The following is a 27,024-nucleotide window of genomic DNA, read 5'->3' on the forward strand; positions in this document are numbered from 1 at the left end:
AGCAGAAGCAAGAACTACAATCCTGCAGCCTGTGGAAAACCACATTCATAGAAAGATAGACAAGATGAAAAGGCAGAGGGCTATGTACCAGATGAAGGAACAAGATAAAACCCCAGAAAAACAACTACATGAAGTGGAGATAGGCAACCTTCCAGAAAAAGAATAATGACAGTGAAGATGATCCAGGACCTCAGAAAAAGAATGGAGGCAAAGATCAAGAAGATGCAAGAAATGAAGACCTGGAAGAATTAAAGAACAAACAAACAGAAATGAACAATACAATAACTGAAATGAAAAATACACCAGAAGGCATCAATAGCAGAATAACTGAGGCAGAAGAACGGATAAGTGACCTGGAAGACAGAATGGTGGAATTCACTGCTGCAGAACAGAATAAAGAAAAAAGAATGAAAAGAAATGAAGACAGCCTAAGAGACCTCTGGGACAACATTAAATGCAACAACATTCACATTATAGGGGTCCCAGAAGGAGAAGAGGGAGAGAAAGGACCCAAGAAAATATTTGAAGAGATTATAGTCGAAAACTTCGCTAACATGGGAAAGGAAATAGCCACCCAAGTCCAGGAAGCGCAGAGTAGCAGGCAGGATAAACCCAAGGAGAAACACGCCAAGACACATAGTAATCAAATTGACAAAAAATAAAGACAAAGAAAAATTATTGAAAGCAACAAGGGAAAAACGACAAATAACACACAAGGGAACTCCCATAAGGTTAACAGCTGATTTCTCAGCAGAAACTCTACAAGCCAGAAGGGAGTGGCATGATATATTTAAAGTGATGAAAGGGAAGAACCTACAACCAAGATTACTCTACCTGGCAAGGATCTCATTCAGATTCAATGGAGAAATCAAAAGCTTTACAGACAAGCAAAAGCTACGAGAATTCAGCACCACCAAACCAGCTCTACAACAAATGCTAAAGGAACTTCTCTAAGTGGGAAACACAAGAGAAGGAAAGGACCAACAAAAACAAATGCATAACAATTAAGAAAATGGTAATAGGAACATACATATTGATAATTACCTCAAACGTGAATGGATTAAATGCTCCAACCGAAAGACACAGGCTCGCTGAATGGACACAAAAACAAGACCCATATATATGCTGTCTACAAGAGGCCCACTTCACACCTAGGGACATGTACGGACTGAAAGTGAGGGGATGGAAAAAGATATTCCGTGCAAATGGAAATCAAAAGGAAGCTGAAGTAGCAAGACTCGTAAAATAGACTTTAAAATAAAGAATGTTACAAGAGACAAGAAGGACACTACATGATGATCAAGGGATCAATCCAAGAAGAAGATATAACAATTATAAAAATACATGCACCTAACATAGGAGCACCTCAATACATAAGGCAGCTGCTAACAGCTATAAAAGAGGAAATCAACACTAACACAATAATAGTGGGAGACTTTAACACCTCACTTACACCAATGGACAGATCATCTAGACAGAAAATTAATAAGGGAACACAAGTTTTAAATGACACAATAAACTAGATAGATTTAATAGATATTTATAGGACATTCCATCCAAAAACAGCAGATTACACTTTCTTCTCAAGTGCACACAGAACATTCTCCAGGATAGATCACAACTTGGGTCATAAATCAAGCCTCGGTAAATTTAAGAAAACTGAAATCGTATCAAGTATCTTTTCCGACCACAATGCTATCAGGTTAAAAATCAATTACAGGGAAAAAAACATAAAAAACATAAAAAACACAAACACATTGAGGCTAAACAATACGTTACTAAATAACCAAGAGATCACTGAAAAAATCAGAGGAAATCAAAAAATACCTAGAGAGAAATTACAACAAAAACATGACAATCCAAAACCTATGGGATGTAGCAAAAGCAGTTCTAAGAGGGAAGTTTATACCAATACAAGCCTACCTCAAGAAACAAGAAAAATCTCAAATGAACCATCTAACCTTACATCTAAAGGAACTGGAGAAAGAAGAACAAACAAAACCCGAAGTTAGTAGAAGGAAAGAAATCATAAAGATCAGAACAGAGATAAATGAAATAGAAACAAAGAAAACAATAGCAGACATCAATAAAACTAAAAGCTGGTACTTTGAGAAGATAAACAAAATTGATAAACCTTCAGCCACACTCATCAAGAAAAAGAGGGAGAGGACTCAAATCAATAAAATTAGAAATGAAAAAGGAGAAGTTACAACAGACACCACAGAAATACAAAGCATCATAAGAGACTACTACAAGCAACGCTATGCCAGTGAAATGGACAACCTGGAAGAAATGGACAAATTCTTAGAAAGGTATAAAGTTCCAAGACTGAACCAGGAAGAAATAGAAAATATGAACAGACCAATCACAAGTAATGAAATTGAAACTGTGATTAAAAATCTTCCAACAAACAAAAGTCCAGGACTAGATGGCTTCACAGGTGAATTCCATCAAACATTTAGAGAAGAGCTAACACAGATATTTCTCAAACTCTTCCAAAAAATTGCAGAGCAAGGAACACTCCCAAACTCATTCTACGAGGCCACCATCACCCTGATACCAAAACCAGACAAAGATACTATAAAAATAGAAAATTACAGATCACTGATGAATATAGATGCAGAAATCCTCAACAAAATACTAGCAAACAGAATCCAACAACACATTCAAAGGATCATACACCATGATCAAGTGGGATTTATCCCAGGGATGCAAGGATTCTTCAATATATGCAAATCAATCAATGTGATACACCATATTAACAAATTGAAGAATAAAAACCATATGATCATCTCAATAGATGTAGAAAAAGCTTTTGACAAAATTCAATACCCATTTATGATAAAAACTCTCCAGAAGGTGGGCACAGAGGGAACCTACCTCAACATAATAAAGGCCATATATGACAAACCCACAGCAAACATCATCCTCTGTGGTGAAAAACTGAAAGCATTTCCTCTAAGATCAGGAACAAGACAAGGATGTCCACTCTCACCACTCTTATTCAACATAGTTTTGGAAGTCCTAGCCACAGCAATCAGAGAGGAAAAAGAAATAAAAGGAATACAAATTGGAAAAGAGTAGTGAAACTGTCACTGTTTGCAGATCACATGATACTATACATAGAAAATCCTAAAGATGCCACCAGAAAACTACTAGAGCTAATCAATGAATTTGGTAAGGTTGCAGGATATAAAATTAATGCACAGAAATCTCTTGCATTCCTATACACCAACAATGAAAGATCAGAAAGAGAAATTAAGGAAACAATCCCATTCACCATTGCAATAAAAAGAATAAAATACCTAGGAATAAACCTACCTGAGGAGGTAAAAGACCTGTACTCAGAAAACTATAAGACACTGATGAAAGAAATCAAAGATGATACAAACAGATGGAGAGATATACCATGTTCTTGGATTTTAAGAATCAATATTGTGAAAATGACTATGCTACCCAAAGCAATCTACAGATTCAATGCAATCCCTATCACACTACCAGTGGCATTTTTTACAGAACTAGAACAAGAAATCTTAAAATTTGTATGGAGACACAAAAGACCCTGAATAGCCAAAGCAGTCTTCAGGGAAAAAAACGGACCTGGAGGAATCAGACTGCCTGACTCCAGACTATACTACAAAGCTACAGTAATCAAGACAATATGGTACTGGCACAAAAACAGAAATATAAATCAATGGAACAGGATAGAAAGCCCAGAGATAAACCCACGCACCTATGGTCAACTAATCTATGACAAAGGAGACAAGGATATACAGTGGAGAAAAGACCGTTTCTTCAATAAGTGGTGCTGGGAAAACTGGACAGCTCCATGTAAAAGAATGAAATTAGAACACTCCCTAACACCATACACAAAAATAAACTCAAAATGGATTAGAGACCTAAATGTAAGACCGGACACTATAAAACTCTTCTTAGAGGAAAACACAGGAAGAACACTCTTGGACATAAATCACAGCAAGATCTTTTTTGATCCACCTCCTAGAGTAATGGAAATAAAAACAAGAATAAACAAATGGGACCTAATGAAACTTAAAAGCTTTTGCAAAGCAAAGGAAACTACAAACAAGACAAAAAGACAACACTCAGTATGGGAGAAAATATTTGCAAACGAATCAACGGACAAAGGATTAATCTCCAAAATATATAAACAGCTCATGCAGCTCAATATTAAAAAAACAAACAACCCAATCAAAAAATGGGCAGAAGACCTAAGTAGACATTTCTCCAAAGAAGACATACAGAGGGCCAAGAAGCACATGAAAAGCTGCTCAACATCACTAATTATTACAGAAATGCAAATCAAAACTACAATGAGGTATCACCTCACACCAGTTAGAATGGGCATCATCATAAAATCTACAAACAACAAATGCTGGAGAGAGTGTGGAGAAAAGGGAACCCTCTTGCATTGCTGGTGGGAATGTAAATTGATACAGCCACTATGGAGAACAGTATGGAGGTTCCTTAAAAAACTAAAAATAGGGCTTCCCTGGTGGCGCGGTGGTTGAGAGTCCGCCTGCCGATGCAGGGGACGCAGGTTCATGCCCCGGTCCGGGAAGATCCCACATGCCGCGGAGCGGCTGGGCCCGTGAGCCATGGCCGCTGAGCCTGCGCGTCCGGAGCTTGTGCTCTGCAACGGGAGAGGCCGCAGCGGTGAGAGGCCCGCGTACCGCAAAAAAAGAAAAAAAAAAAAAGAACTAAAAATAGAATTACCATATGACCCAGCAATCCCACTACTGGGCATATTCCCAGAGAAAACCATAATTCAAAAAGACACATGCGGGCTTCCCTGGTGGTGCAGTGGTTAAGAATCTGCCTGTCAATGCAAGGGACACGGGTTCGAGCCCTGGCCCGGGAAGATCCCACATGCTGCGGAGCAACTAAGCCTGTGCGCCACAACTACTGAGCCTGAGCTCTAGAGCCCACGTGCCACAACTACTGAGCCCACGTGCCACAACTACTGAAGCCTGCGCGCCTAGAGCCCATGCTCCGCAACAAGAGAAGCCACAACGAGGAGTCGGCGCACCACAACAAAGAGTAGCCCCCGCTCAGCGCAACTAGAGAAAGCCTGTGCACAGCAACGAAGATGCAACACAGCCAAAAGCCAAAAATAAAATAAATAATTTATACATATAAAAAAAAGAGACACATGCACCCCAGTGTTCATTGCAGCACTATTGACAATAGCCAGGACATGGAAGCAACCTAAATGCCCATCGACAGACGAATGGATAAAGAAGATGTAGTACATATACACAATGGAATATTACTGAGCCATAAAAAGGAACGAAATTGGGTCATTTGTAGAGACCTGGATGGATGTAGAGACTGTCATACAGAGTGAAGTAAGTCAGAAAGAGAAAAACAAATATCGTGTATTAATGCATATATGTGGAACCTAGAAAAATGGTACAGATGAACCAGTTTGCAGGGCAGAAATAGACACACAGATGTACAGAACAAACATATGGACACCAAGGGGGGGAAAGTGGAGGTGGGGGTGGTGGTGGGATGAATTGGGAGATTGGGATTGACATGTACACACTGATGTGTATAAAATGGATAACTAATAAGAACCTGCTGTATAAAAAAATTAATTAGATTAAATTTAAAAATTAAAAAAAAAAAAGCTGATGTGGCAGGGGAACAACAGACGGGCCTCACCACTCATCAAAACTAATCCAGAAGCTGAAAGAAAGGTACGCCCTTCAGACCTACCTTACACGGCTCAGCAATCAGGCTTGGAATTCTAAGGGCAGCCTTAACGGATAAGGGGACACTGCTCAAAGGGCTAAAAGAACCCCTGCTCTGGTCCAGTGAGTCTACCGAGATGGCTGGTCCACAGTGGTTATAGCCCCCACCAGGTATCTGACAAACAGGGACATACAGATTGTCCCTGACAAACAGGGACATACAGATGTTTTGGTTTGGACATACAAACCAAAACATGGATTATGAACACCAAGGGAAACTCATTTTTCTTTCTTTTTTTTTTTTAAGTTGCAGGAACATGCAGTAGTTCAGAGGTACATTGAAAATCCTAACTATTAAAGGTGAAAAGAGAGAGAGGAGGAAAGAGGGCTCCTCTCCTTTCTACAAGGAGGAAAGAGAGCCATAGAGGAAATGGGACTAGTTAGGTGGGCAAAAGGAAGCCTGCAGTAGAGGGAGAAGACGCAGAGAAAGCAGTGTGGCATTTTGAGCTTGTCTGGGCAGGACCCAGGAGCTGGGACGTCCACCAGTCAGGGCCCCTCATCTGCTTACCTTTGGCTGATTCCTTCAGTAAGTCGGTGCAGCGCTGCACCAGGAGAGAAAACATGGCCAGGCCCAGGGCTGCGGCTTGCTCCTGGATCACAGAGCGACACTCCTCCGAGAAGCAGTCTGAGCAGGAGCAAAGGGAAGTCCATCAGTATCCTGGGGGCCAAGGGCTCCTCTTCCCTACCTTACTAGGTGCAAGTCCTTGCTTGTATCACCGAGCTCCTTGCCCTTCATCTAAGACTGGTGTTCTAATATTCCCTCTCTCAAAGGGTAGTCGAAAGGCTAAATAAAGTAATGCACGTGAAGCACTTACCACGATGACCGGCCTGTGGGTAAGCACTCAATAAGGTATTATAAGACTCACTTGTGTAAATTCTGTCTCACATCACTTCCCCAGGATCAGTTACCCCAAGGTGAGCAGCCTGAGCCACACCTGCACGCTCTCTGCCTTTAGCTGCCTGCTGAGGACGCGAAGCAACAGCAACAAGAAGTCATATTTAATTAACTCAGTCTCTCTAATGTATACATAGCGGGAATACAATCACCAATTAAGATCAGAAAAATACACATTTAAAAGTTATCTTCTTGAATCACCAAGCTTTGGTTCCATCCTTACCTTCTCTCTGTTCCTCCTCCTCAGAGAACACACATGAAACAAATAACCTCTTTTCACCGCATGAGTTAACTTTATATAGGACAGTGCATGGCACATAATAAGCACTTCAACAGTGTTAGCTTTAATTTTCACAAGTTCTCTCCCCTAGGGCTAAGAAATAAATCTGGTTTCCAGTACTAGCACCCTATCCCCCTGACTCTCTCAGCCTGCCCAACTTCCCTCTGGCTGCAGGTCAGGGAAAGGAGCCACCTTGGTGGTGGCCAGGGCTATTCTTTAGCGGGAGCTACATACACACCTTCAAACCACTGCCTGTACCTGCCCCTTGTCCGTGGCCCTCCCTGACAGGCACATCATCCAGACTTGAGAGAAACAGGCGACAAACAGAAGGCAGCAGTCCAGCCTGCAGCCTCAGCGCAGGAGACACCCTATACGCACAGGAGACGGAATCGGGGGCCAGGCTCGCTTGCTTTGGCAGCAGCTCATCTGTTAATTCCTTCTGTCTGAATACAGGAGAACTCCCAGAATCTCCAGGTGTTAAAAGGATAATTAGCCACATGTTTGATCTCTGTCCCTGCTTGCATTTTAACCTCAGTAGCCAAGGGGGAGCCCTCCTGCCTCTCCCCTCATTGATACTCATCTTTCCAGTGGGGCCAAATTGAAGTCTTTACTCCAGGAGATGCTACACAACCACAGCTATTCCTAACCGTCTTGGCCACAGGAGCAAACATGACTGGAGTATGCAAAGCCAGCCCCAAACCACTTCAGAAAGCCCTGGGGGTGAGAAGGAACGGGCTGCTGTTCAGAAGGTCCCAACATATGAATAGCATCAGTGTAGCAACTCTTCCATAGTGGCTTTCCTACCATCTTTCCAGATGCCCAGTGGTCCCAAATGTCACCCTCTAACTTTCCAGGTCAACTGCGGCAGGCAGTAAGGAAGTGGTAACAAGCCATGTGATTAGAACAGATCACCAGTCTCATTCTTCTTCCGGTAAGGCCCTAACCCTGTGCTAGAGAGACAAAAAACAAGCATCTAAGAACAAAGCGCAGGGAGGATGGAAAGTAGGGAAGGGGAAGATGTGTAAGCCATCCCAAGGAAAAGTTGCCAACTTCTCTCCTCCACCCTTACTACAGGCAACAGGACTGTCTGTACCACCCCAGCTCAGCCCAGGCCCCTGCCAAGCACTGCTAGCAGCCTGCCTCTAATTAGCAACAAATCCCAGAATGGGAGAATAAGTCCATAACAGAGGGAACTAGGAGAGGAGGAGTAGAGGCCACATCCTGGTAGTTGACACACTGAGTACACATTAGTGTCCCCTCATCAACTGGGCATCTTAGGCAGAAGTTACCTGCACGTAGAAGGCCCTCAGAAGGGATGGAGGGGGGTATCTTAGCTCCAAGGACTGGCAGAAGCCCAAGACTACAAGAAGACACGCTCATCAGCCTCGATAAGGATAAGATGGGGCAAAGGGAGATGACTTTCACCAAGACCATTTCTATTTTTATGATGAACATCAACCTCAGGTTAGACTCCTTCTCAGAGTGCACAGAGCTAGGGCTCAAGGGGGAGAACTAACCGCTTAAGAACAATGACACTGAGGCCTCTGGGGAGTCCAGGCTGGCTCCTTTTTAAAGCTGCTTGCAATAAGGTCTGGGGACCAGGTGGGGAAGCGACAACTGGAGCCTCTCCGCTGTGTCTGGAAGGGCTCAACTACCTCTCAGGGCAGCAGCTAAAAGGCAGCTTCATGACTGCTCTGCTCTTGGCCATGGTTATGTCACCTCAACCCTTCACCCACCCACCCCCACCCCTCCATCTCCCCAGGAAGGGCCTGACAGCACTCCCTGCTGTGTTCTGGTTTGACTGATGGGGAGGTACAAATCAGTAAGCTGTTCTGCTCTGATCAAGCAGGTGGTGATATCACAGCTATCTGGGGGTCAGAACGCCTGGGTCTCCGTCAACTCTTCATACAGAGCACTTTCTGGAAGGCCTGCCCTCCTCCAAGGCTCAGTGGTACCACAGGCACTGAGCATCTACAGTGTCCTCGACCCTGTGCTGAAGAACAAAGCTACAAATAAGACAGGATCCCTGCAATCTTAGGACCTTGCAAACGGTTTATTTACCCCCAGTAACCATGGCAACTCAGACCCAGTGCCTCCAGGGAGAAATGTATTAAGTGCTATGGTATCTTCAGGAGATGCTCTGTGCTTCACTTAGGCTTCTGTGGACTAAAAGCTGTCAGATGCCAGTCCTTGAGACGTACCCACGCTTATGCAAGTGGGTAGTAAAACAGCATCCAGATTCCCAGGTCCGCCCACTCTAAGGTTAGGAAACTGGTCCCGGTCTTACAGATGCCCGTATATATCCCTAGAGCGGGCTGGGCCAGGCCAACACGTGATGTGGGGTGGGGAAGGAAAAAGCATTGTTCGCCTTGGTATTTGCCTGGGTTCCTCTGGCTTTGTGTCAGGTAGCTGGAGCCTGACATGAACTGAGGAACTCATTAACATTGTGAAACAGCCTTTTCCCTTCTTTCCAAAAGCAGGCTTGCTCAAGGGTGTAGGGGGATGGTTCTGGCTAAGGAAGTCAGATGGAAATATTTCTTACCAAGAAAGTCACCTGAAGCCTGAACTTGGTTCTGCCCCTTCCCACATGCTTTCAGATGGGCAGGTGACCACATCTCCCACTATTCCTCTGGCCAAATACCTGCTCAAGCAGAAACACTCTTCCCGCTCCTATGTAACAGGGAGACCTTCTCATTTTTCTGAGAACATATTCATGGAAAACATAAACCAACTGTCGTCAAAGTTGTATGAAATCAGGAAATGGAGCGGCCGGGAGAAGGCTGCCATGTGGCCGGATGTTATGTATTTCTAATTAGTGCTATACATCTTTCAACAGCAAGTGTCCTTCTGCTGGGAAACACAACACACTGCCCTTGTTATTGTAACTGTCAGAGAAGTGCTTAAACAGATAATCTCCAGGAAAAGTGATAAACACGTCCCCTCTCCCACCAGTGTGTGTGCGACGGTGCTGCCAAAGCAAAGCTGTGCTTGACGGCTCCAGGATGGCAGAGCGTCCTCCTGCAGGAAATGGGAGCGAGGCAGGAGGGGGGAGAGGGAAGAGGACGGCAGGAGAGGCAGGCCCACCTGCCCGGACCCACCGAGTCCAGCCAAGGGACAGTGGTTCAGAACCACTGCTTCTGATCAACGCCTGGGTCACGGAGAGATCTGGAGGACACCAAATCAGTAGGGACGAGGTTTGCCGGGTCACAGAGAAACCTGGCAGCAATGGAACAAGCAGGGTTCGCCTGGTGCACACAGCCAACTTCCTAGCAAGAGAATGAGAAGAGTAATGAAGGGAAGACACAGGATGGATGACACATAAGTCTGCTACCCTGACAGCCGCAGAAGGCATCCAGAAGGCACTGGGGTCCAACTCGCCACTCCAGCAGAGAGAACCAACCATTTGCTCAGCTGCTTCACGAATAGCCGGAGAAAAATGCAGGCAAGACCACTTATTCACTGATTCCGTGCCCACCGGCTCCTCCCAGAGAGAGGAAATGAATGGTCAGTCACCTCCAAACTAACACCACCTGGAGGCGATTTGTTGGCTCTTATCTTTCAGACATGAGGCTGCTTTTCTCATGAGTCAGTCACCAGTCAGACACAGAGCTGGCACTGTTCCTGAGCAGCCCACCAGAACCTCCTTGTCTACAGGAAGTGGGCAGTGAGAGCATCTTTCGACTGCTGCTGTGTGAGCCACAGAGTTCCCTGTGGCAGCTGCTGGCTGAAAGGGAGGTGGAAGAAGCAGTCGTTTCATAGGAACCATACAAAAATCTCACAGCAAAAGCAGAGATGTCCAGGCCATCAGGGCATCATTTTATTGCCCAAGGAGGAGAATGAATGAGTCAGAAAAATCAGGCACCAATACACCCAAGCAAATTATTCATGCACAATGGCAGAACACAGGCTGACTGGGTGGAAGGCAATCCATGACATATCCCTGAACAACGTACGTCTGAGACAAGACAAAGGAACATGGAAGGTAATGTTTCTTCCCTAAGAGCCCCTTCTCCTTTTGGATTTTCTAGGATTATAAAACTCTGACTTCTTTTAGCGGGTAGATGTCGGGGCAAAGGAAATCCCAACCTCCTAACAAAGTGACCTCTCCGACTAGTTCCAAAGTTGTTTATTTAGCCCAATTGTGGAGGATGTAAAGGAAAACAGGATACCGTCCATGAGAAGATGATATTCTAATGAGGAAGACAGGAAGAATACACAAACACCCAAATAGCTGTAATTCAAGACAATGTATTATTACATGCCATAGGAAGGTGGAAATAAGATGCTTTCTCTCACCAGAAGGAAAGAAAATCATTTCTAGCTAGTGTATATCAGGGACGGTTTCACAGAAGAGAGCACTTCTGAGCAGGGCTGCAAAAGATGAACTGGGCAGGATGAAGGAGGGACTGAGCGTGCTAAAGAGGCACGCAGGTAGGGACACACCAGGCATGTTCCCAGACGGCAAGCGCCGTACTCGGCACGTGGTAAAACAGGGACCACAAAGCATAGGGCTTGCGATGCCACAGCAAGGAACGCAGGCTTGACCCAACAGGCAGCGAGGAGGGCACTCGCTCACGGCTCCTGAGTGAAGGCAGAGGTGAGTATTTTATGAAGATTAATCCAGTTAAAGCATTCAGGACAGATTAGCATAGCTGGAAAAAAGAAACAGGGAGGCAAACTGGTTGGGAAGCTAAGAGGACATGAACTTGTTTGAATTAAGAGGAATTACATGTAGAGCACTTCATAAACTTTATAATGCCAAATAAATGTAACATCTTTCTTATAAGAGGTGGGAGAGGGAATGGAAAGGAGTGCACAGATGTGAGAAATGCTGCAGAAGGAAAATCAAGAGAAGAGAAGGTGGAGATGATGTGGGGGAGGGAAGGACTCTCACTGATAATCTCAGCAGGTTCCAGAGGATCCTGAGACCTCAAAAAGGGTAACACCCACCAAACGAGATCCAGGAAAGGGGTAGAAATGTGGGAATGCAGAACACCTGGAGAGAGGGAGGAGTCCCCAGGCTCCCGCCCACTTGGCTCTGGGCCAGTCCTGTCTTTCCAGAACAAAGACACTTCAGGGGGTCAGAAATACTTGAGGAAGACCTTGCAGAAGGAGGCCTGGGAAGTCTGAACTGGTTCTCCCTGTGGAAGCCATTAGATATTCAGCACTTCATTTGTTTCCAATTCTTGTATGAGTGCAGCTCCAGGCTGTGGGGTGAGAGGCTCCTCTCTGACGTAATCAGGAAGCAGCTGCAAAATTAAGGAATCCCTCATGACATCATAAAAAGGGTCGATGGTTTACTGGGAAAAGTATAAAAATTAATTACATATTCCCACATGACTCCCCTCCCCTAAATCTGTACACACCCCCTCCCACCCCCACACATTCTCTCATCAACAACACCCAGAAGCCACCTTGATGAACAGGGTACAAAAGGGCAAACAAAACCCAGGAAGAAAAAGTTCTTTGATGCACCCACTGTCCGCACCACACATTTGGAACTTAACAAGTGATGCCTAGTCCTGGAATTTTTATACATATAGCATGTTTCCTCAACAAAATTATAAGCCCCTTGAGGACAAGAGCTATGTCAAGACTTCACATCCTTGAAAATTAGCACCATGAAGGGGTTCAAGAAACATTTGCTGCTCTTAACAGCAGGTACACTTGCCTCTCCATTTGTGGATCATAAATGATGATTCCACTGTGGCCAGAAATAATAACTAAGATATAGGGAGAGCTGTGTTAGACACAGAGCATTCATATATATATATATATATATATTATCTCAGAGCTTTACAAAAGATTTGCACAGGAGGTGTTATTCTCTCTTTCTGACAGTTGAGAAAATAGGCTCAGAGAAGTTAAATGACTTGCCCTAGGTCACAAAGTCAGTTAAGTGTCAGAGATGGGATTTGAATCCAAGTCTGTCTGCTCTTACACCTACACTGTTTCCATACCTGGTGTTTTTGGTTTTGGCCATGCTGCGCGGCTTCCAGGATCTTGGTTCCCTGACCAGGGAGTGAACCTGGGCCCTCGGCACTGGACCACCAGGGAATTCTCCATACCTGGTTTTCAAATGCCTGTGATTCAAGTTTCAAACTCCAACTCCTCCTCTCTCCTTTGCCATGAACATGAAAACCTCACACCACTCCACAGTTCTGCACAAAAAGCTCTGAGATAACTGTGTGGCGACTGAAATTAAAAACACAGTATTGCCAAAGAAAATGAAATACTTAGGTGTAAATCTAACAAAATACGAATGGGATCCTACGCTGAAAATTACAAGTGTTGATGAAAGAAATAAAAGATGACCCAAAATAATTGTAGAGACTTACCATGTTCATGGATTGGAAGAATCAATATCACAGAGATGTCAATTCTTCCCACAAAGATTTAAAGGTTTAGCACAATTACTATCAGAATCTCAGCAAAATTTTTTTGTAGACGAAAACAAGCTTATTCTAAAGTTTATGTGGAAAGGCAAAGGACCTAGAATAGATAAAACAATTGTGCAAAAGAACAAAGTAGGAGGAATTATCGCTCCCGATGTTAAGTCAAACAAAGAAGGATAGCCTTTTCAACAAATATTTGCTCGAGCAATTAGATATCCACAAACAAACAAAGAACCTTGACCTAAATCTCACACGTTATACAAAAATTAACTGAAAATGGATCAAAGACTTACATGCAAAACATAAGAGTATAAAACTTTTAGACAAAAAATAGAAAAAAATCATCAGGATCTAGGACTAAGTGAAGAATTCTTGGACTTGATGCAAAAAGCACAATCTATAAAAGGAAAACTGGTATGCTAGACCTCATAAAAATTAAAATCTTTCGCTCTGTAAGAGGATGAAAAAGCAAATTATAGACTAGGAAAATGTATTTGCAAACTACATATCTTGCACAGGACTAGTATCTAGACTATATTAAGAACTCTCAAAACTCACCAGTAAAGAAAACAAACAGTCCAATTAGAAAATGGGCAAAAGACATGAACATTTTACCAAAAAGGATATACAGGTGAAATATAAGCACATGAAAAGATGTTCAATAGCATTAGCCATTAAGGAAATCAAAGTTAAAACTACAGTGTTAAAATTACTTATCAGGGGCTTCCCTGGTGGCGCAGTGGTTAAGAATCTGCCTGCCAATGCAGAGGACACGGGTTCGAGCCCTGGTCCGGGAAGATCCCACGTGCCGCGGAGCAACTAAGCCTGTGAGCCACGACTATTGAGCCTGTGCTCTAGAGCCTGCGAGCCACAACTACTGAGCCTGTGTGCCACACCTACTGAAGCCTGCACGCCTAGAGCCCATGCCCTGCAACAAGAGAAGCCAGTGCAATGAGAAGCCCACGCACCACAACGAAGAGTAGTCCCCGCTCACCACAACTAGAGAAAGCCCGTGTGCAGCAATGAAGACCCAGTGCAGCCAAAAATAAATAAATAAAATAAATTTATTTTTAAAAAACACAAAAAACTACTTATCAGAATGGCTAAAACAAAAAATAGTAACAACACCAAAAAACTGATGAGGATGCAGAGAAATCGGATCGTACATACCTAGCTGATTGGAATATAAAATGGTACAGCCACTCTGAAAAAACGTTTGGCAGTTCCTTCTAAAACTAATAATGCACTTATGATATGACTCAGCAATTAGACTCCTGGGCATTTATCCCAGAGAAATAAAAACTTATGTTTGCACAAAAACCTGTACGCTAATGTTTATAGCAGCTTTATTGATAATAGCTTAAAACTGGAAACAACCCAGATGTTCTTCACTGGATGAATGGTTAAACAAACTGTGGAACATCCATACTATGGAATACTACTCAGCCATAAAAAGAAAAGAACAACTGGTACACGCAATAACTTGGACAGACCGTCAGGGAATTATGCTGAGTGAAAACAGCTGATTTCAAAAGGTTACAGGCTATATGACCTCATTTATATAATATTCTTGAAATAATGTAATTATAGAGACGGAAAACAGGGCTTAGGGTTTGGGGATGGAAGGGGGGCAGGGATGGTTCTTACAAGGTAGCATGAAGGAGCTTTGTAGTGATGGAACAGTTCTGCACCTTTTTTTTATATATATAAATTTATTTATTTTATTTATTTATTTTTGGCTGCACTGGGTCTTGTTGCTGTGCGCAGGCTTTCTCTAGTTGTGGTGAGCAGGGGCTACTCTTCGTTGCGGTGCGTGGGCTTCTCATTGCACTGGCTTCTCTTGTTGCGGAGCACGGGCTCTAGGCGTGCGGGCTCTAGAGCGCAGGCTCAGTAGTTGTGGCGCACGGGCTTAGTTGCTCCGCGGCACATGGAATCTTCCCAGACCAGGGCTCAAACCCGTGTCCCCTGCACTGGCAGACGGATTTTTAACCACTGCGCCACCAGGGAAGCCCCAGTTCTGCATCTTGATTGTGAGGTAGTTACATGAAACTACCGCTGTGATAAAACTGCATACAACTATACATAAACACAAACAAGTGCATGTATAACTGGTGAAATCTGAATAAGGTCTGTGGATTGTACCAATGTCAATTTCATGGTGTTGATACTGCACTAAAGTTATGCAAGATGCTAACATTAGGGAAGGAGGAATGAAGGGTGAACAGGACCTTCTGTACTTTTTTTTCTTTTTTACAATTTCCTGTGAATCTATAATTATTTCAAAATGAAAATTTTAAAACAAGTAAACAAACAAAAGTAAGCCAACAAACATACCCAAAAAGATCGGACATAGGATTCCAGAAACGTTTCTCTTTTACATAGAAAAGGGTTCTTAAGACATTTTGAGGACGGTTTCTCAATTAGTTGAGAATACTCTGTGCAGATGCTGCAGCCCCTTGTTCTCATCGTGTGCTGACTGGCCTGAGCTGATGGAGATGCCCAGCTGTGCGGCTCCTTAACTGGACTGAGCAAGAAACTGCCAGGGGCAACCAAAAGGAAAATAAGAAAAAAGAAGGGAAAGTTCACTGAAGACAGAACTTCTGTCTAAAGAACAAGGAGTAAAGCAAGAGAACTTCATCATCAAGGCTATGACTCATCGGATCAGTAAAATCCACGTCAAGCAGCACAAAGTGAAGGTGATGAGAAAGTGACGAAAGATGACAAGAAGAACGAACTGCAGAAGCTAAGTGAGCTGTTTAAACATGTTCTTGCTGCTCAAAAAATAAGTAAAGGTATAAATCTCAAACCAATGGTATGTACATTCTTCAAACAAGGGCAGTCAGGGGAAAAAAGTTGTTTAACACATGAGCCCTAGCACTGTTTTCTTCATAAATGAAGCTGCTTATGCATTTTCAGCGCTGCACTGCTTCAGACTGTTAATCAGATGCATATTAAGAAGATATTTTTTAATTAGCAGCATCAGCTACAATACTATTTTAAACTGCTCCTTTGCCAACAAATCTGTAAAGATCAAACTTAAAAAGACTTCATTTAAAAAAAAAAAAAAAGCTTGTTCTTTAAAAGACAAAAATGAAAAGAGAAGCCACAAAGAAAATTGTCTCACTGGGAGAAAATATTTGTAAAATATATATCTGACAAAGGACTCATATCTAGAACATATGAAGAACTCTTTCAAATTAATAAGATAAACCAAAAAATGAGCAAAGAAGCTATGTAGATGGCAAATAAGTACATGCTAGGGACTTCCCTGGCGGTCCAGTGGTTAAGACCCTGAGCTTCCACTGCAGGGGGCGCGGGTTTAATCCCTGGTCAGGGAACTAAGATCCCACATGCCCCGGGCGGTGCGGCCAAAAAAAAAAAAAAAAAAAAAAAAAAAACAACCAACAAAACAAATGAACATGTACTTCTGATAAGATGCTCAACATTATTAATCAGTAGGGAAATCTAAACCTCAAAAAACTCCACACCCGCTAGGATGTCTGTAATCAAAGAGAGAGAGAATAACAAAGTGTTGGTGAGGATGCAGAGTAACTGCAGCTCTCACCCACTGCTTTGGGAATAAAAAATGGCACAACCACTTTGGAAAATAGTCGGGAAGTTTCTTAAAAAGTTAAAATACACATTTACCAAATGACCTGGGTAGACAATTCCTAGGTATTTACCTAAGAGAAATGAAAGCATATGTTCACACAGAGACTTACACTTGAATGTTTATAGCAGTCTTATGCATAACAGCCAAAAACTGGAAAACAAAACCAGATGTCCATCAACAAGGGGGACAGATAAACAAATTGTGGTATATCCACACAATGGAAGACCAGTCAGCAACCAAAAGGAACAAACTACTGTATCACTCAACAACACAGATGAATGTCAAAATCAATGTGGAGTAAAGAAGGCAGGCCAAAGGGAGGCTGGGGAGGGAGGGAGGGAGAGAACTTACTGTCAAATGCTAGAAAATGCAAACTAATCTACAGTGACAGAAAGCAGATCAGTGGTCGCCTAGGACTGGGAGGGGAAGGTTAGGGAAGAACAGATTACAAGGGAGCACCGGAACTTTCACTTTAAGGGGTGAAGGATATGTTCACTATCTTGATTGTGGTGATGGTTTCACAAATGTATACATATGTCTAAATTCATTCAATGTGTACACTTTAAATATGTGTAGTCTAAAATACATCAATCACAGGGACTCTCCTCGTGGTCCAGTGGTTAAGAATCTGTCTTGCAATGCAGGGGACACTGGTTTGATCCCTGGTCGGGGAACTAAGCTCACGCAACACAACCAGAGAGCCCACGTGCTGCAACGACAGAGCCCAGGCACTCTGGAGCCTGGGCACCACAACTAGAGAGAGAGAAGCCCGCGTGCCGCAACTAAGACCCAACCTGACCAAATAAATAAATAAATAAATAATAAAAATATAAAATACATCAATTACATCTCAATAAAACTGTTAAACAGATTTTTTAAATAGGGGAATGACTGCTTCAACTCCTCAGATTTTAAGAGTTTATAATTAGAGATGGATTTAATCAAGAAAGCTGGACAGCTACTGAGTGCCTAATACATACAAAGGCCCTGAGCAAGGTGTTTTGCATACACTATCTAATTTGATACTCAGAAAAACACTACAAACTGGCATTGATATTCCCTACTTCATAGACAAGAAAACTAAGCCTCAGAGGAGATAAGTTAACTTTGTTCATCAAGGTCACACAGCTGATAAATGTCTGAGTGGAGAATTCAAACCTTTGGTCTGGTTGATTGTAAAGCTCCTTATGGCACTATAACACAACTGCTACCTTCTGAAGGTATGAAAATGACCTCCAGAGGTGCTAGGCCCTCTCCAGAGGGCAGCTTGGCTTTCCCTCCTCCTCGACATGGAGCTCTAGAGCAAAGAAATGTCCTGGGAACTCTACCGATACATCTTGGCAAGACAGACGGCAAACCATTTCTACTCTCTACAAGGAAAAATGAAAACACTTCTCAATGAGTGCTTAGGTTTCTCCAGGGAATATCCATGCGATTTTAGAAATGGTATTCCTATAGATTTCCTGGAAAAATTAAACCAATCACTAATCAAAACATACTCTGGCCATTTCCAACTTAGTTGTATCTCTGGATTGATACTTTTGTCACTCAGAATTTCCTGCCTGATTCCAGGGTTATTCAAATACATGTCCCCTCTTGGGCAAGCAGACCTGCTGCCAGCAGGATGGCATGCTCGCACCAGCCAAGCCTCTCAGGAATGGGGCCCAATGGAAGAGCGCCTGTCATTCCAGCGTCACATTTGGAGGAGTTACAAGTAGATCTTGGAGGACAGAGTTTCTGCTTCTACATTTCCTGCCAGAGGTTTTAGGAAGCTTGCTTCTCTCCCAACATTTGAGGAAAGCAAAGGAGGAGTAAAAAACAGTGGCAGCTTTTACTTATATCAGGCAGGTAAATCCCTATGGAATTCCCTCAGGAGATCTGGAGTGTCTTGTGTCAGAAGTTACTTAAGGCTGTGTAGGAGAAGAGAAACGAAGGAGGCTTCCTAAGAGGCATGCCTGTTGGCCAACCTAGAAGGAAGCTTTCGCTGTAACAGTGAGAAGGAATTAATACAGCTACATCCCTTCTGACAGAGTGGGCAGAGATTTGGCATCAGATTCAAACAGTCTGAAACCTGCCTTTGCTGGTATGATGCTTCAGGAGCAATCTGGGCTCAAAGTAAAAGTTAGTGAGAGATAATGCCTGCAGACATCCTCATTCAGAGGAAGCTCCTTTGATACGGCAGGCAGAGGGGCAGAGAAGTGCTCAGCTTTCATTTTAACAGATTAACTCAATTTCTTTTCATTTTATGGCTTCCTGAAGGATTTTTAGAAGAGTCTGACAGTTTGCAAACAAGGCCAAAAATAAAACAACTCTGAGACAAGTAGGGCAGAGAGGTACCCACGATAGGAAGGCTCTCTTAGAGTCCTTCTGAGAAGCTTCCAGAATGCAAAGATTACAGCCATCAAACAAATCTTAAGGAGTCAGTACTGAAAAATGAGGCCAATGATAAAACATAATTCCTGGGTGGATTTCTCTTGAACATCCAGATCTGCACATACATCCTGCTCTGCTCCAGCAACTCACCCTAAAAAGTACCTCAAAGCTTTACAATCCAAGATCAATGCCCAAACTAGATCAAGTAAGCAATGACTTTATCCAACCCCACCCATTGTGAAACATGTATTTTTTTTTTTTAAATGGCTTTTATTTATTTATTTTTGGCTGTGTTGGGTCTTCGTTTCTGTGCGAGGGCTTTCTCTAGTTGCGGCGAGCGAGGGGCCACTCTTCATCGCGGTGTGCGGGCCTCTCACTATCGCAGCCTTTCTTGTCGCGGAGCACAGGCTTCAGACGCGCAGGCTCAGGAGTTGTGGCTCACGGGCCCAGTTGCTCCGCGGCATGTGAGATCTTCCCAGGCCAGGGCTCGAACCCGTGTCCCCTGCATTGGCAGGCAGATTCTCAACCACTGCGCCACCAGGGAAGCCCGAAACATGTATTTTTAAAGTAGAAAAGAGATCAATAGAATAATAGGTAAATAAAGCAATTATGCCAAGGAAGAAGGTGAGAAAGTTAGCACTCAGTGAAGGTGCCTAGAAACCCAAGAGGCACCAGCTAGTTCCCTGAATTAGAAGCTCTAGAAAGGAGATCCCCTTTAGAATTTGTATTCAGTTGGCAGACTTGATAGTTTGTCAACAATACTAACTGAAACCTATATACATTGTTTTAAACTAGATTAAAATTTTTTTGTTTATATTTATTCTTTTATACCTCAATTCCATGAAAGATTTGTGACAATTTAGGGCAAAATCACCTACCATGAGATAACATTAAAGTAAATGTAGAAAATCAGGACCAAGAAGAAGGAAAATACAAATATGTCAATCATGTGGGTTAACAGTCTTCGATGAATGAACTTAAAATTTGCCTCTGATTTTCCTGGCAGTCAAAGCAGAAAAGGAAACACCAACAACTGTATAGCTGTCATTATTGGAAAGGAATAAGTGTATCAGTTCCTCAGGAAAAACAAATCTTTTCTCAGCACTGAGCTCTAAAATACTTTTTTTAACGTGGACTCTATGCAAGCGATACTGTATGAAAAAATGAACAATAACCTTGAAAAGGCCTTTACAACGTATGGCATTATCACCACATACTCTTAAAAGATATCCAAGAAATATTACCCTAAAGTTATCTATATTGTGAGACAAAATACACTGTGTATCACAATCTAAGAATGTTTTTCCACAAACATAGATATAGGAATATTTTATATATAGATAGATGTATAATGCTAAGTTAAAATAATGCTAAATTAGGAGATTGTAATTCTTATTTCAAAAAGGATCCATGAAGGGTTTCTTTAAGCAGAGAAATCCTTGATGTCTAACATATTTGCCCAACATGCAGTCTGTGACAGAGACCAAGGGCCAGAGAAACCCAAGGGCAAGAGCTACTTGCAATTGATAACAAAAGGCTAAAATATCCTAAAATCTTAAAGAATTTTAGATAAATGAGAATGTGACAATATGCTATAAAAATCTTATTTTAAGAAGACCAAATGATATATTAAAATATATATGCTATCAAATATATACATATATAAACATAGATGTATGGATATGAAAGGAAAATGGTCAAAACTGTAAAATTCGATTTATGTAAATTTTGGGGATCTTTACAAAACAAAAAGTACAACAGCATGCTATAAAGCAAAGAGATTTAAAAGCTGAATTTATATTTGAACATTGGTACAGAGAACAAAGCTCCATAACTCTGGGATTAGCACCCCTGCCAAACAGGCAGCCTTCAAGCACCAACTCAACTTCATCTTCTTGGGGAGATTTCCTCCCTTTGGAGGACAGAATCGACCTGCTTCTGCCTGGTTCAAAAGACCTAACAGATTTATTTTTAGAGCACTGCCTTGCCCCTCAGAGAGGGCCCACACCAAAGGATAGTGAATGACAACAGCCAAGAAGAAATAAAATAGCAAACCTGCCACCTCCATAGCACTGAATGGCCATTCTCCCACCCTCGCTCTCTAAAGCCCACCTCTCTCCTCTCCATTATCTAAGTCCTTCCTTCAAGAACCAACATATACTAAACCTGTACTGTGCTGCCTGATAAGCCTCCTTTCTCTGGACTCAAAGTGGTTCCACCCATAACATGCACCAGGCAGGTGGCTCAAAGCCACTCCAGCACAGGATTTACAATTTATCAAGCTTCCCCACTAGGCTGGAAATCCCATGAGGGCAGGGTCAGTAGTGCAGACTCCAGTAAATCCCAGGCACTTACCACAGTGCCTCGTCATCGGAGACTATCTGTTCTGAGTAGTAACCCACTAAGTGCTGGATCAATTCCTTTCCTTATTCACACAGTCAGCATTTACTAAGCAGCTACTACATGCAAGGCCCTATGCTAGGCATTTAGCTTACAAAGATGAATCAGACAGGAACTGGACCCTCAAGGAGCTGAAATCTAATAGGATTCCAGCAGGTAGTTAACTATAAATCAAAGAAAGTGAAAATCATCTCAAGAGATAAAGATAATGTGTGAAATGACATGAATGAGGAAATTCATTATTACATAGTTTGGAAAGGAAAAGCCTGCAAACAACCTAAGTGTCCATGAATAGAGGACTGCTTATTAAATTATGGGACATACATCCAATAAAATAGCCATTTAAAAGGGTGAGATAACTGTTTGTAAAAAATACAAGTATACAAAAATGATATAATAATTAAAGCTACTATTTACTGAACCTTTACTATTTGCCAGGAAGGCGGGGGTGAGGCAGAGGGGCAAGCAACATGCAGAAGGAAGCATGAGTGCAGAAAAAGGCTTTCCTGGTCCCAATTCCCTCCATAGGATAATATCCTTGTCCTCAAGTTCCTTGCAATACATTTCCCTTCTTGTGTTAAGCTATTTCAAGATGGTTCTTGTCATTTTCAAACACTCCTAACACACACGGTAAAAAAGAATAAGAAGTGGGGTTGGCATTTGTTAAAACTCATCAGACTGAACACTTAAAATCTGTGCATTACTGTTTTATGTAAATTATACCTCAATTTAAAAACAGAAACAGTGAGGCCAAGACAGCCTGAATATATGGAAGACACTGGTACCAATAACAGAAAAACTGTACACAGGAGGAAGAGTTCCAGCAGGGCAGGGGTGATCTGGTGCACTGCCCAGATCCCCTCCGGGACTAACGCACTCATTCTCCCAGCTGCCGAGAGTGTTGGCAGCAGTAGATCTCAGCTGATCCCTCTCCCAGACTTGCTCTCAGCTGAAGAAAGGCGTTTTCCCAATGTCACTGCCCCTTCCCAGGAGTAACTCACATTCATTGACTGGTGGTTGGAGGGCAGGAAGGGTGTAAAGATTCAGCCCCTTTGGCCCAATCTGGGACTACTCTGAAGGGTCAGCCCCTTTAAGCAGCTCCAGAGCTCCTTACAAGACTGGCTAAGGCCTTTGTTACATCTGCAGGGCAGTTCAACTTCTCCCTGTGCCCCATCCTGCATACCCATCATGCCCCTCTGGGTACTGATCCTGAGAGCATTCCCCAACCAACTTCCTGGGGATGCAAACCTCCATCTTAAAAGTCTGCTTCCTGGGGAACCTGACTTACAACACTTGAGAAACAGGATGAATCAATTTTTAATAAGCTTGAGATTCCAGGTGAAAACGTTCAACAAGAAGTTAGAAATGCGGGCTAGAGCTTAGGAAAAAGATTTGAGCAGGAAAGAGATTTGGAAGCGATCCACAGAGAGGTGACAGTTAAAACCATGGGATTTTATGATACATCAATGAGGAAAGGATGAAGAGAGGAAGGCCAAGGTAATATCTTTAGTAAGCCTTGATATTTAGGGTGTGGATCAGAAAGGGAAGACCCAAGAAATAGGGGGAGAGGAAGGGAAGAACAGAGAGAATACAGAGTTACTATCACTGAAAGCACTTCTGGAAAGTCTCCTGTCAACAGAGGCAAATGCTACCAGGAAAGCTAAGAAGAACGCGGCACAACAAATGCTTAACAAACCCGTTAACTGAGCTGAGTGGGACAAGTGGCCCGCAGAATGATCGGCTTTTGTTGGGTTTTCTTCGGCAGCTTCCGTCCTACGGCTGTAGGCACAGAATCCACCTGCGTGCCCTGAAGCAGATCCACGGTTGGACCGGCAAGCAAAGAAAAGCTGAAATGGACTAGTACATGAACGTAAGTGAGCCAAGACAGAGTTCAGCTGCTTAAGCAATTTGGAGGAAACCTTCTGAAAGGCTTCTTTCAAGAGCATTCCCAGGGACGTCCCTGGTGGTGCAGTGGTTAAGAATCTGCCTGCCAATGCAGGGGACACAGGTTCAAGCCCTGGTCCAGGAAGATCCCCCATGCTGCAAAGCAAGTAAGCATGTGCGCCACAACTACTGAGCCTGCGCTCTAGAGAGCCCGCATGCTGCAACTACTGAAGCCCGCGTGCCTAGAGCCTGTGCTCCGCAGCAAGAGAAGCCACCGCAATGAGAAGCCCGCGCACTGCAATGAAGAGTAGCCCCTACTCACCGCAACTAGAGAAAGCCCGCGTGCAGCAGCAAAGACCCAATGCGGCCATACGTACATACATAAATAGCATTCCCAGGGATCTTCTGAACAGCTGGGATCCTTGAGGAGGATCACTGTCCCTATGCACCAAATTCAAACCCACAGACATTTAAATAGACTGATTCTAGCATACATTTTTGAGGGGTGGGGGGGGCATAAGACCATAGGTATACAGAGGGAGGAGTGAGGCAATCACTTATAGACGTTAGTGACATCATCATTGCTTTGAATACAAATAAAACAATTCTTCTTAGCCATGGCACCCTAAAGTAAATGACATACCACACAAACAGGTGTTATCTGACCTCCAGTCCTAGACCGGAGTAAACAGAATTTACCTTCTGCTCCTGTGCCCAACACAGCTATGCAACATTCTTCAATGACTCACTGACTTTCCCTGTTTTCCTCTGGGTATGGCTGGGGGATCCCCACATCCATGTCTCTTGCCCCAACTCCTCCTGCCCAACCTGCAATCAAAGGCCAAGGCACAAGGCATCATAGATGCCCAAGAGCCGATGTGGCTGTATTTCCTGCAGAGATCTGAAAACCTGTTGGAGTTCCAAAAGTCAGCACCAATTTCAAATCTGATCAGGATCTCTGAAAGTCACAGTTACCATACAGCTGAATAAAATATTTTTTCATAAATTTAACGCCAGCGTGTCTGTGTTTGGAAACTTTGAAAATACATGTTGTATGGTTTACTGCACTGGAAAAGGTGCCAACAGAGTTTCAAAGGAAGGGAAGTGTATAACTGTTTCCTTTCAAATGCATTTTCCAATGGGATCCATTCAGGGAAAAGGCTGGAACTAACTAAAACATTATTAAAAACTGTTATGGAAAGAGACAGGGAGATGGAAAAAGATAGACCCAAAAAAGCGAAATACATAACCGAGAGTGAGACAGACATACAAGGAAAAAGAAAGGGGATCTGGGCAGAGAGGCAGGTTGGACGGTGAAGTGGGGTGAGATGGAGTTTTGTCTGGCAGCCGCTGTTCGTGGTCTCATACTGCTGCAGATCAATCGATCCGGGCTGCAGTGCTGCTGGCCCAGTGGCACAAGACAAACCACAGAGTTGGCTTCAAGTTCGGCACTTGCGAACTGCTGACCTTCAGTTTTCAAACCAAAAATGTTCTTTGGGAAACGGTAATACCAGGTTCAGCCCAACCAGCCAAGCAAAAACAAGGACTACTAACCTGAAGTAACACCCTATTCAGTTACATCAGGCACCAACCCTTCACAGGCATCAACTGGGAAGTCTGCAAACCTGAAACCACACCCCACCAAAAACTAACTCCAGGTTCTGACTCAACCAACTAGGCAATGATAACCAGAAATGCTAAAACAAGTGACATGGTGTTTCAAAGTTGGCTTTACCAGGACGTACTCAAGCAGGAAGGCCAGTCCTCGCTCACAGAGCCAGAGATATGGCAATTCTTTCTGAGGTCACATGTGCATGACTCCAGTGGAATCTGTTTGCAATGCTTAGGGCAGGGTTTGGCGCTTACAACCCATTACATTTCTAGACAAAGAATTAACAGTTTGTAGTGAGTGAGTTGTTTTTTCAATTTTGGGTTTGTTTTTTTTTTTAAATCTTTTTCTAAATTCATCTAAGGTAGGGTGATGCTAAAATCTATCTCCTAAACTGGGATATTTGTGAGAGCGAAAGGGTATGCTATTAATAATGCATAAACAGGGACTATCCTTAGGCAAACCAGGACTTACCGTCACCCTAGACTAAGCCATAGTAGTTTTTTTTCTCCCTGGGTCAGTATTATACAATTTTAGCTCAGAAGAATCTTTTTAAAAAGCCAGGACTGCTCCTGATTAGTGCCAAAGCACTTTCTTTTTGAGCTCCTCCAATGGAGAGGTAAACAAATCAATTAAGTTAACTGCAAAAACTAACAAGAAAGATTGGGCTGACAATCAGGATTCTGGAGAAGCTAAAAATTCCAGGCAGCAGCTTCAGGGGAAAAGGGAAATGTGCCACAGATGGAGCTGTTGAGGCTGATCCACCAGGCCTCTCAGTGCTAGGCCCGGATGCCTCAGCCAGCTTCAAACAGAGAGTGGAGGGCGGGCAGACCTTGGTGCAAGTTTGCTGAGTTCCAGGCCATCATTCTTGAGGGTGTAATAACCATGGGCTGTAGCACACATGTTGAGGGATGAGGGAAAAAAATAAACAGAGAGACAAAAGAATGAGGATGCACTGCCAATTTCAATTGTGCAGCTTTTATTTTTAAATGCTTATCAAGCTGAGAGAGAGCAGAGTTCTTGGAAAACAAGGTTTCCTTTTTTCCAATGCCAGTGTAAAACACCCTCAAGGACGGGCACTGCACAGACTGTAACAACAAGGAACGTGGCTCTCCATCCTCCCAGCAGCACAGTCCGCCATGGGTCCCACGCTGCTCTGATTTCGGCTCAGCTGAGAACTCAAAATAACAGGCCCACTGCCTCTGGTAAAAACTGCTCTTTTTAAATTTTTTATTAATCTCCAAACTGGCTGTGTTAGAATTACAGCCCATTACCTACTAACTCTCTTCACTAATAAAATAAATTTGTAAAAGGCCTAATTACTACTTTTACTGAAGTACACTGCCTGGGGATCAAGTACAGGAAGCCAAGGGCTCAACCAGTTGTCAGCTACGGGATGATGGGCGGGGGCGGGGGAGGACCTAGATAGAGTCACCAGAGGCAGAGAATATGACATCCACAGACGAGCCTCAGAGCCCATGCCCAAAAAGAAACAAAAGGGCACTAACCCTGCTTTTGTTCTGAACAGCACCGTGAGGATCCATGCCATCATGGCACTTGGGGAGGCCTGTCACGGGTTACACAGGCCTGTGCTGCCCACGCCCCAGCTCAGCAGAAAAAGAGAACTGCAGTCCAAGACAGATGAATCCTGGCCGGACTGTCAGCAGAGAGCCTGGAGAGTCTGACCAGTAAGGAAACAAACAACCATCCTTCCCACCTACCCCTCTCTATCCTTCTACCCCAATCTAGGCCCCCAAAGAAGAAAAATACACAAAACAACAACAAATTCAGGCAATTGCAC

At 43.2% G+C, this 27,024-nt stretch overlaps 1 protein-coding gene across 1 annotated transcript in view; it reads right to left on the reverse strand.

The window, feature by feature from the left end:
- Nucleotides 1-27,024, reverse strand: part of SMG6 (SMG6 nonsense mediated mRNA decay factor) — a 239,714-nt gene that overhangs the window by 134,722 nt on the left and 77,968 nt on the right. The window contains exon 11 of the mRNA XM_030861808.2: nt 6,283-6,399. Within this exon, the coding sequence (XP_030717668.1) occupies nt 6,283-6,399 (117 nt within the window). The remainder of the gene's footprint in view (nt 1-6,282; nt 6,400-27,024) is intronic.

This window comes from Globicephala melas, chromosome 20 (assembly GCF_963455315.2).
Source record: "Globicephala melas chromosome 20, mGloMel1.2, whole genome shotgun sequence".
Classification (NCBI taxonomy): Eukaryota; Metazoa; Chordata; class Mammalia; order Artiodactyla; family Delphinidae; genus Globicephala; species Globicephala melas.